Source organism: Echinops telfairi, unplaced genomic scaffold, assembly GCF_000313985.2.
Source record: "Echinops telfairi isolate 266 unplaced genomic scaffold, ASM31398v2 ScPeMD7_31;HRSCAF=116, whole genome shotgun sequence".
Lineage (NCBI taxonomy): Eukaryota > Metazoa > Chordata > Mammalia > Afrosoricida > Tenrecidae > Echinops > Echinops telfairi.
The window spans coordinates 8,310,416-8,322,131 of NW_022103928.1; the positions used below are offsets into that span (position 1 = coordinate 8,310,416).

Below are 11,716 nucleotides of genomic sequence, written 5' to 3' on the forward strand. Positions count from 1 at the left end.
GAGGAAGGGATGGGTTCTAAGATGCCTCCTACTGTGCATAGCACCATTTATGTATAATTAAGTACATTATAAAAATCGTTACTTCTAAGTGGACATCAGCTACAAAGAACGAACCACTTTGTGAGGCATACATGGGTGATGAGCATTTTTCTAGCCTTAGGTGGGGTGGTTTGATCATTCAACAAAGAGCTTCCATGTGACTCTGTCACATGTCCAGTCCAAACCAGTGACCATCAGGAGGACCCCACCTAGGCCTGTCCGTGGAGCACAGTTCTGCACGTGGTGTGAGCGTGAGCTGGATCCACTCGGGGGCAGTTGCGTAAAACCCAAAGGAGGAAAGCTGGCATTTCTTCATTTGCATCGTCCTTGTTTGACACGCGGAGACCAATGCCGTCTTTCAGGGCAGGTGTAAATCCTGGCCTGTTGGAGCCTGCCACCCCCACGACTGCCGTGCTTCCTGATTCTGACCCTGTCAGAAAGGGGGAGCCCTGGTGGGGCACAGTAGGTTGGTTACACGTTCAGGTGCTAACTGCAAGGTCAGCGGTTTGAACCTACTAGCCAGTCTGAAGGCGAAAGATGGGGCTTTCTGCTCCTATTAAAGGCAGATGGTGGCAGAAGCCTCAGAACGGCAGTTCTACCTGTTGTGCAGTCACCAGGAGTCAGAAGTAACTCAGTGGCGGTGGGCTTGGTGTATCCCTATCAGGGAGGATTCTGACCTAGGAAGCTAGAAATCGAGCATGTTCAGGACACAGTCTTAGGTACATTTCAGTTTTTGGCTTGAGAAGCTTATAGAAAACCAAGCTAAAGATGGTCCCAATTCGGGGGGCGGGGGGGCCCACATTGTTACCATGTAATCGTAAAGTTATCTTGTGAAATTCCTAATAGAAAGAGCTTGGGTTTGATTCTCCTAGCTCAGCGCTTCTCAACCTGTGGGTCGCAACCCCTTTGGGAGGTCGAACGACCCTTTTACAGTGGTCACCTGATTCATAACAATAGCAAAATTATAGTTATGAAGTAGGAATGAAAAGAATTTTATGGTTGGTGAGGGGTCACCACAACATGAGGAGCTGTATTAGAGGAAGGTTGAGAACTACTGTCCTGGCTGAACTTCCTTAACTGCAGAAGTGTGATTATAGCGCTGTCTCAGACACCAGTAACAAAGATGCTGGCCCAGCTTCAGTTTGCAATGAAAATAATTCTAGCAACTTCTTTTATATTGATCTGCCCAAGGAAAAAAAGAACAGAATAAAAAGGCTTTATAGCAATCATGAGTGGTCTGTGTGTGGTGGGGGAGGGGCCTGGGTGGGTGGAGGCACTTCATGCAAATCAGGGTTGAGCTGTCAGGAGGTAGTGAGTGCTCAGAGTGAGTCCACCACATCTGAAAGTTGAGTTGGTGTTCCTCATTGTGAAAAAACAAAAAACACACTCACAGCCATAGCGACCCCACAGTACAGAGCAGAACTGGCCCTGTGGGCTCCCGAGACCATCCCTCTTCCCGCGAGGAGACCTGGTCTTTTTGGAGAAGAAGATCAATGACAAATTCAGAATCGGAGGGAAGGGAAAAGCAGTGGGCTAGCAAGAGTTCCTTCACCAGCACTGTTAGGTGAGTGCACGTAGGGTTTCCTTCCAGCTTGTGGCTGGAAGGCATTCTGGCTGTGAGATTTGTACTGCGAGACTACAACTGTTGCAACAGGCAGATCCCTGCATGCTAGCTGTGTGACCTTTCTGTCTTCACTCTTGGCGCCTACTTTTTTCTGTAGAGCCAGGATTTCTAGAATATTTTGGACTCTCATATGACTGGCCAACTGAAGTCGCCATGCCAGATTGTCTTGTGATTGCCCTTTTTTCTCATTAAGATGGAAAGCCAGGCACAGTGTAGTCTGCATGAGGACAGTTTTGATAAATCTTGGTCTAATTACAGCTGCCAGTTTGTGAAAAGTCTGGCCTCTTAAATGAAATGGAAAGGCACTGGGTTATAATTACTACCCAAAGGAAGTCAGCATTGTTGCTTGAATCCAGTCATGTTCTTGAGTATTTTCTGCATTTCAGAATGGGTGGCCAGTTCATTTAAATGTAGTAAGCCGGGGAGTGCATGTCCCACCCCCAGTGTTTAGGATTGTCTGGGACCCCATCCCCCACTTTCACACGTCTTTTGCTGACATCCATATAGAGTGACTTTGTCACCTCCAATAGGGAAATATGAAATACCAAGAAGAAATTAGATTTCAACCTTCCTTTTACCCAGGATTTTTCTCTTCAGTCCTAAAATTCCCAGAGAATGGTCTGAATCAGAAAGGTGCATGGCTCTCCTTCCATCAGTCCTCCCAAGTGACTAAACAGATTCAAAGCCGATTAGAACGGAAATGAGGAAGTGAATGATCAAACTTCATTCCGATTCTATAATCTCGTCTTACTCTCTAGGGTCTCTACGAGGTAAATGTTTATGGAAGTTCTCATAAGTTTGAGCTGTGCAGCCAGAATATCCAATAGCGGAGTCATCAAAATGGATAAAGAAATGAAAATCCCATTATATTTCACTGTGATCTGGAAATATTCAGTTCCTCCTGAAAAAAAAAAAGTGTGGTGGGGTGGGGGTGGGGGGCGCCTCAGACATAAACCTCTTATTAGATAGCCTCTTCTAAACCACATGACCGCCCAGAAGGGTCAAATTGAATCCTTCCTTATTCCAGTGATTTGGTCCCTGCCACAGCTAGGGCTTCCAAACCAAGCTTGGGACATGGGCTACAAGTCTTCCCCTTAACACAAAGTCCTCTACAACCAGTGCCCACTTGCAGTTGCCAGCCACACTACAATGAAGTGAACCTGGAGATGATTGTGTGTGCCGTAATGAGCGGTTTCCTTGCCTGGGCGTGCCCTTTGTCTTCATAAATGTTCTCTTGCTTGATGTCAGGCTTCGATGGCTGAGAACAGTATACCTCTATACACTACCGCCTCCATGGGAAACCCCACTCTGGGCAGCCTAGCCAGCGCCATGCGGGAAGAGCTGAACGGCGCAATGGAGCATACCAACAGCAACGAGAGTGACAGCAGCCCTGGCCGATCCCCTATGCAAGCCCTGTGAGTACCGTGCCACTGGAAGAGCTGTGCTGTCATGTCCACAAGCCCTTCTTTGTTGCTTTATACACCTTTTCTGCCTTCTCTGACTGCCGGCAGTCCAGGTAGACGTTCATGCTTCTGGAAATGTTTGGCTCAGTTCATGCATAAGCGGCCCATGTACTGGTTTTCCTTATAAAGGCCATCAGTAGCATATAGCCAAGACAACAGGAAACATGCTTACTAGATTGGTTTCTTCTCCTCCTCAAATCAGGAGCCAAACTCCTTTTACTCCTAAAATTAGTATACATGTCTGTGGAAAACTTTGCTGTGGGTTCAGCTCTCGGACTTACTGACCCATCAGAGAGAAGATGCCTGGTTGCCTGGTGGTGGGCTCAGCGAACGTGGCGCTGAGGCATCATTACCAGGCAGGAGCGCCAGCACAGGGGAAGGGCAGGTGACTAATAGAGTGCTCTTAAGATATTAACAAGAAAATGAGAGCATTCTAGCAGCAGGCGGCGGCAGAGGAATGAGTGCACCACGTAACAGAGAAGGGACGGGTGATGGCGGGCCGGGTGGACTATGAATGGCACCAGGGCCCTGCTAGGGGGTGGGGTGAGGGGATCAGTGTGACTGTGGGTAATGCCTCGTCTTCCAGGAAAGTTAGAAATGGGAGAAAGATGCCCCAGCAACCCACCTGGTAGGGTGCCCAGAGGGTGCTACGGACTGATACTCAGACTCTGGTGCTTACTAGCACATGCCCGAGTGTGTGCCGTGCTCCTAGAATGGGCCCCTCGTCCACACGTTATTCTTGGATTACTGACCAACATCTATTTTAAGGTAATCTGAGTGATGGAAATGGAGCATGTGACCTGTGGCAATTAGAAACAGAACGAATTGGCATCTAATGATAACAAGGGGGAAAGATTATTGAAAAAAAGCTTTCTGCCAGCATAATTGGAGGGTTCAGGGAATCTGAAACTTGATTTCCTAGCATTTGAATATCATGCCCAACGTGCTTTGAAAAGGATCCTTAAAAGATGGAAATACTCATTTTTAATTTATATGAACAGTCTCTTCGCTGCTCACGTTTGAGACTGTATTTATCTTTCACAAGGATGATGCCGTAGTTCATCCTCCCTGAAGCAACCTGGTATTTCTGACTTTATTGTTAGAACACTCATATTCTTCTTTAGATCATTGTGGTGACAGGAGTATTTACTCAGGCATTGCGGAAGTTCACACCAAGTGGAAATTGGCATAGAAGCTACTTTAAGAAATACTCATTTGAGCAAAAATGTCTGAAGTTATTGAATAGGAGAGAGAATATTTCTCATGATCTATAAGAACTCCGAGGGTTAGCTGATGTAGATTTCCCGGTTGCTTAGTGCAAAGCATCATTTAAGAAGAGAAAGGAAACAGGAGTGGGATGAAAACCTCAGGTGCAGCGGTCTCCCAGTGGTGCTAATACTGCTGCACCCAATACAGCCACTCTGCTTGCCTTTGGCTAACAACTTGGAGTGAACCCCAGTCTATCATCCCCCAAAATGTTTGTAGCACTCATTATATTTTTCAGTGCAACTAACGGTTCAACTGCTTTCCCTTTTCTGAGGAAAACCTACACAAAGGCTTCGAATCACAGGCAATATGTTGCTCAACTCCCGCAAGTTACACTGTTTGCCGAACATCATTATATGTCCACAGCAAATGCCCTGTGTTTGTTGTATCATTGCCACTGACAGGTACTCCCCTTGGCCCCATGCTTCCGTTAAGTGAATTCCTTAAAATGGCCTAGTTTGCATTCTTGTCAGATAGGCATCCCCTGCCGTGATGCATACTGTTTGGGTTTTGTTTTTCCTTTTCTTTTTCTTAATATTTTGATCCCATCTATCAGAATAATTCGAGCCTTAAACTTTCCAGCAAGGTTTAAAGGAGCTTGTTAGCAAGGCAGCCCCGCCAGTATGTGGTGCTGAAACAGAACTCTTCATTCTTACCCTTTCCGTGACACGCAAATGCCACTACATTTAGTTTTTTGTCTTTTGAAACACTAGAAGGTAGTCACGTAATTATGGCTTTGGGGCATTGCATTTTTATCCTGATGGTAGCTAAAGGCGCTGCAAAGCAAACTGCCGTGCTGTGCGCACCCCCAGAACATAATGCCTTTAACCACCAGTCAGCTTTATTTAAATACTCTTGTGTTCCCAGAGTGGCTAAACAAAGGAATTACTCAGATGTAAGGAGAAGGGAAATGGGTGCTTCGGCAGAACGGTTCACCTATAGTCCGTTTCGTTTCGGAAGTAGGCACTGGCAAGGAGTGTGCGAGGGTGTCCACAAGGGAGGAAGATGTGCAGTTCCAGTGTCTTGGACATTCAATGGGTGTGCAGACAGCGTTGTACCTGGTGGAGTTTGCATCTTATCTGAAATATATCTGATGTGGGAATCCATGCTGTTTCATTCTCTGAAGCACTGAATGCCTGCACTGTTTTTGCCAGACCCCCTGGAGGGTTGGGGTATCTGCTAGTCCCAGGAAACACCCTGAAATGGGATAGGAGTTTTCTGGAGTTTTCCAAAGCCCAAGTATCTAACCTGATTGTATTGTGGTGGTCTCACATCAGAGCCCTGGTCAGTAAGCATTGTTGGGGCCCCTGTACACATTAGTATACCTTGGGATGGAACCGACAGGCACAGCTGGTCATGTGACCTGTGTCTTGGGGGCTAGTAAACCATCTTTATTAATTTTGTCTCCAAGTTCAAAGGAAGAAATAGAATATTCTTTAATGTTGTCTGCTGTGTTTTTTCGGGGACTTACATATGGTTTGCTTTACTTCCTCCTGAGCAAAACATTTGCTAATGCTTGAAAAATTTAAGGGAAAAACGATTAAAACTGTCCAGTTTCTTATAGTTTCTTCCCACCCCCACCCCCCCTTTCTTAAGGATGTAGCTCACCTTATATCATCGAAATCAGGTGTGTTAACCTGAAAAGATTAGTAGGACTGAACAAACTCACACATGCATTGCCATCGATTCTATCCCACCTGATAACACCCTATAGGACAGGGTGGAACTGCCCCTGTGTGTTTCCAAAATGGAAAGCCTCATCTTTCTCCTGCAGAGCAACTGTTGGTTTCGAACTGCTCACCTTCTGGTTAGCAGGACAGTGCATAACCTACTCTGCCACCAGGGCTCCTTATAGCACTGATTAAAATGGGAGTCAGGAAATGCTGGCTCTCAATACTGGACTAAGTGAAACATAGACCCTGTGCACTGACCATCAAGAGAGCCATGGGATGTGTGGCAATTAAGAGGGTCATTTATGAAATAGCAACTCAACAGTGAAAATAAGAAAACGAAACACAAAGAACTGTTCGTTTTTGTCAGGAATCCAAGAAATACAATTTAAGGCAACCTGAGCTTACTACCTGCTTAGCAACAAAATATTTTTTAAAGACAATACGTAGTGCTGATGAGGCTGAATCTAAATTGATATTGCCCTTGGAAATTAATACCACAGTAAATCATAAGAACCATAAAAGTGTTTTGACCTTTGCTCCAACAATTCCATTCTCAGAAATTTATCCAAAGGAGGTAAATCAACAGAAGAAAGAAGATTAATGGGTACAAATGGTCTCTGTATTCTATAAAAAGCAAAAGTGGGGCAAAGGACAACAGCCAGAGAATTAAGGGGAGACTTGGCGAGACAGGTTGACACAGTGGCTGCAACAACGGCCCCAACGTAGCGTGTGCTTGCGTGGCACAGAGCAGGCAGCGAGGGGCGTCGTCTGTTGTCCGAGCGTGAGCAGAACCGACTCCGCGGCGGGAGCAATGAAGTCTCCCGTAACTAAAACTTAGCGCGAAGCTGGCTAACTAAGAAAGAGTGACTGGGGAAAACATGGCACCCAGTGAAAGGGGCCAGGCGCAAACACAGACACACGGGCCTCAATTAAGGTTATTCGTGTGTGTTTGTTTGTCAAGGAAAAACACCATGCCTAGTTTCCCCCCAAAAGAATGCACAGCATCTTCCCCAGGTAGGCTGCCAGCTGCGAGGGCTCTCCCTGGTTTAATGCTGTGTGGCTGTCCTGAAATTTGAAAGGGGAGCCCACCTCTTCTGCACCCCAGCAGCCCTTCATATTATATAGGGTCTTACCATAGAACCACAAATAAACAGGAACGGTCAAAGCCTAAAAGCAGCGAGGCCCACGTGTGAAGTGCACGGTGCTGCAGCATGGCTATATTTTATTTTGCAAAGTGTTATTAATACTTTTTAAATAATATGGGCTCAATTATTTTTAAAAGCTATTTATCTTGACATCCATCCCCCAAACTCTCTACATAGTGCTAATTTTAGAGTCAATTGGTTTTCTGAAGTTTCCCGTCTTCCAGGGCAGTCCAGTGCACTCCGCTGTTTGTTTTTAAATGATTCAAGCAGCCTTTGGGGTTTACATACATCATCAATTATTTAAGAAGCCAGCCATCCCAAGCACCGCCTCTTAGTACTAATGCTTGATAATGTCAGTTTTAAAAGTCCTCCCTCTGCAGCCTGTCCTAGTGATGGGACTGATTTTTTTTTAAACATGAGTGGTTCTTTTACATATCAAAAGCCCTGCAACAAAAAGTAATTTGTATTTGCAAAGGATTGGTTGTAAATATGATTTACGAACAACATTTCTCAATTGTTATCAGAGAGGTTTCGCGTGATCACGCACCATCCCCTCCGAGTGAACCATAATGAGAGAGTTGGCAGATCTCATCACGGCCGCACGCAGCCGGGCGGCTGCGACCAGCCGGGCCTCGTGTTTGCCTTGTTTACAGCTGACAGCGTTATTATTCGGAGAGGAGCTCTGCTTTCTTATCGTATTGTTGTGTGGAGCGCGCCTTTTCCTCTCCGTTTGTGTTTCCTGGCAGGGCTTTTCTTGCCTTATTGACAGTTTGTAAAAATATGCATTAATTTGGCGTTTCAAGCATGTATCATGGTGTCTCTTTGCTGTGTTTGCTTGAAGTTGATTAATGATAGACCCTCGCTTGGGGTCGTCCTCCAGAGAGTTCTTTCACAGGTTCTGCATGTTAACGAGCAAAGCCGCACACGCAGCAAGCCGTGATTAGCCCAGCCTCCTGTGCTCAGCAGCCCCTCAGCCCAACGTTGCATCTCAGAGCCTTACTTCATGTAATGACCCGAGGGTTTGAATCCAGCCACCAGAGAGGCCACTGTGTGGAACCTTTGTCCTAGGACCATCAGCACCACCTAGGAGCTTGTGAGCCAGGCGACCTGCTGAGTCACCCTTGGCGTTGTACCAGGGTGCTTGCCGGGCGCTCACGCGCCAGTGTGAGAATCCCCGCTGTGCAGAGCGGGCTGCTTCTTCCCAGAACAGCAATGCCCTGTCATGGAAATACTCTGTTTCTGTGCTGACCGCTGTCCAGTGTGCAGGACACTAAGCACATGTGTCCGGTGGGCAACTGAGGAGCTGAGTTTTAAATCTTCCTGTCGTGTTTGCCAGCGTGGAGCACCGGGCACACGGTGCAGTCCCTGGGTGTGGCTGCTGTGTCCGTTGCCCAGAGACAGCCAGCCTTGTTCTGTGTCAGGCCGTCGGTCCCTGACCTCGTTTTCTCTCTTGCAGGCACCCTGTACACGTTAAAGAGGAGCCCCTGGATCCGGAAGAGGCAGAAGGGCCACTATCCTTAGTGACAACAGCCAACCACAGTCCAGATTTTGACCACGATAGAGATTATGAGGACGAACCAGTACATGAGGACATGGAGTGAGGGGCTAGGCGGCTGACCCCACAAGAGTGAAGATTGGGGGAAAGCAAACAAACAAACATGACCCGTCAAAAGCTCGCAGTGAAACCGTTCTCCGTTTGTTGTACAGGCTGGAGGATGTTCACTACAATTTGACAACTCTGAAATGTGTTAACTCTTAGTGCCATCAAGAATCCCATTTGGGAGTATTTTTGATTTTTCTACTTTTTGTTGAAAAAAGGAATTTGTACTCTGTGCATTGGATGGACTTGTTTGGTACTTGGGATTTTCCTCTCTTAACAGTCATCATCAGTGTTGTAAATTTGTTCAACTGCTTCACTTCTAGCAGCAGACTCTGAACTGCAGTCCTGCCAGTGTTGGACACTGGGACACCGACGGAGCATGTACGCATCCCTACGCTGCAGACCAAGCCTTTGCCCAGAATTTAAGGATTCCAATGGACGACCTATTTGCACAGTACTGCATGTTGATTATCACTGCCTTTACTCCTATGGTTTTTTTGTTTTGTTTTTTGCTTCCAGTTGGGGTGGGGAAGGCCTTTGTGTGTGTATTGGGGGGAGGGGTTACAAATAATTATCCCAAAATTTTTAATGTATTGCTTTTTTTTTTTGGCTTCTACTATACCATTTTAAGTTCTGACCTCAGGCCTCCATTTGGGCCCACGGCCTCTTGGAGGTTTCAAGTTTTCTGTACCTTGTGATGAATGTTAATAGGTGTTTTTATTATACAAAGCCGAATGTCATTTCTCGTTCGTAGTTTTCTGTCACTCATTCCATTTTCCCTCAGACATCACCACTGTTTTCTCTCAAGTCAGAAAGCATTCCAGTTTGGTCTTTTTCAAAAAAAAAAAAAAAAGTCCCAGATGCTGCACTCTACACATGAAGTCGTTTCACACAGATGTGACGTCCGGCCAGAAAGAGAATGACTGACAGACAAAGAAAGCGAGCGCGCGTGCGCTCGAAGCCATGCAGACCCATTCCACAAAGCAGTATTGGGGACGGGAGGGCAAAGGGGTGTTTTAGATTTGTTTTGTTTTTTGGTTTTTTGGGCAGCAACCATCATTCTTAATAAATTGCCATAGCATTTGACCAGCACCAGGGAAGCTAGGCAGCACCCGGAGGAGGAGGACAAGGTTTGTCTGGCTTTCCCTCTCCAGATGAGCAGACTGACCACATGGCGGGGGGCGGCTCTCCCGGGCAGAGCCGTGTGGCCCCGGGCTGCAGGCTGCCTTTTCCGAGCGGGCATAAGTTGCTTTGCTGGCGACCTGGCCAGACTGCTGGCTTCCCTGAGGAACTTTGCTGTAAGTAGTGGTGGCGCTGAATTTAAACATCTGTTCAGTCCTGCTTGGTGGTATTAATCTGTCTGAATGCAAATTAGATTTCAGATGGAACTTGTTACAGGCTTTAATGAGGACTGAGTTCAGCACATGCTGAAGTGTTGGTTTCTAGTGTGTAACTTCTGACCTGCAGTTCAGTTTGTTGCGCAATACTAGCAGACCCAACCCAGCATCAGAAACTCACAGTCGAAGGCTAACTCTGGCCCTGGGCTCATTGGCAAGCAGCGGCTTACAGCATGAGACGGTGCTAGGGCAGGACGCATCAGTCCGCACAACCTCTCTGCACACTTCTGTCTGCACCAGGCTCGTGCCGCTCCTCTATTTATCTAGGCTTGTAAGCTTTCATTTTTCTTTTAGACTGAAAGCTTCTAGGAGCTTAATTTATATTCTTTTATTTTTCTTCCTAAAATTACCAAAGATATTACACAAAGGTAAATTATGTTCTCTGTTTTATGCTTTATCTGATGAAGCCAAATATCCTCTTATTGTTGATCAAAGGAGGCAAAAGAATTTACAGGCAACTGACAAGATATAGGCTATTGCTAACCTGAGAAAGAACTGCTCCTTCACCATAGACTTAAGTTTAGAAGACCAAGTAGTTAATGGAACCAAAGTTGTTACTCCCCACCCCCTTTGGTCTTTCTCATCATCTCCCCCAAGCCCCAACCCCTTCCTGTACCTCTACATAGACCAAAACTCATTGTTGTAAAGAGAAACTGTAGGTATACTGAAGATACAAGTAGGACACAGTATTACAGGATGCTTTAGAAGAAAGGGGTTCCATTTCAAAAAGAAAAAGTGAATACATGCCCCTGACAATTAGGCTATCAGTCAAGGAGATGGCTGAAATCAGCGAGAACGCTGGAACTAGGGCACAGAAGAGTGCTGCTGGGATGGCTGTCTTGTTCACAAGGTAGTACGCCACTTATGTTCAAGGACAGGGATGGGATCACTGCCTTCATTCCAATTTATCTCGCCATATGCCCTCCGGTTTTCGGTGTGTGTGTGTGTGTGTGTTTAATACTTTTTCTTTTCCATTTTTTTATCCCCTCCCTAATAAGGCTCCGGTCAGCCATGTTCATTAGAGAAAAATGAAGGGGTGGTGGTGGTGGAAAGTAACACTCCCGTCCACTCAGAAGCTTGGTACCAATGACGTTGGCAGTTCCTCTGGAAGCTTCACTCCGTTTCTGTATAAAGGGCAGTCTGTGCTCATTCAAGACTTGCCCCCGTTTATCCAGGCAGCTCCATGATGCGCAGGCAGTAGCCAGACAGGGTCATGGGAAGGGGGGCCCTGTGCTTCTAAACTGAGTGGTTGCTGGTTAGTTTGGTATTCAAAAGAGGATAAAAATCTGGTAGATTAGTTCATTCTCAGCATGTGTAGCTAGACATGAGTAAAGATAACAGCATGAGAAACTGTTAGTACGCATACCTCAGTTCAAACCTTTTGGGAATGATTAAAATAAAAAAAAATACATTTCACTCAGTTGCACTTAGTCGTATGTCTTGCATGCTTAGTCTAAAGACTGTAGCAGAAAAAGGGAAAAAAATTAGATTGTCCATCTCTTTGCAGGT

The 11,716-nt window shown here is 46.1% G+C and overlaps 1 protein-coding gene across 1 annotated transcript in view; it reads left to right on the forward strand.

Annotated features, from left to right (window-relative positions):
• FOXP1 (forkhead box P1) overlaps positions 1-9,358 on the forward strand; it is a 269,188-nt gene extending 259,830 nt beyond the window's left edge. The window contains exons 15-16 of the mRNA XM_030885576.2: positions 2,912-3,078; positions 8,667-9,358. Coding sequence (XP_030741436.1) covers positions 2,912-3,078; positions 8,667-8,811 — 312 coding nt within the window. The 3' untranslated portion in view covers positions 8,812-9,358. The remainder of the gene's footprint in view (positions 1-2,911; positions 3,079-8,666) is intronic.
• Positions 9,359-11,716: the final 2,358 nt, after the last annotated feature.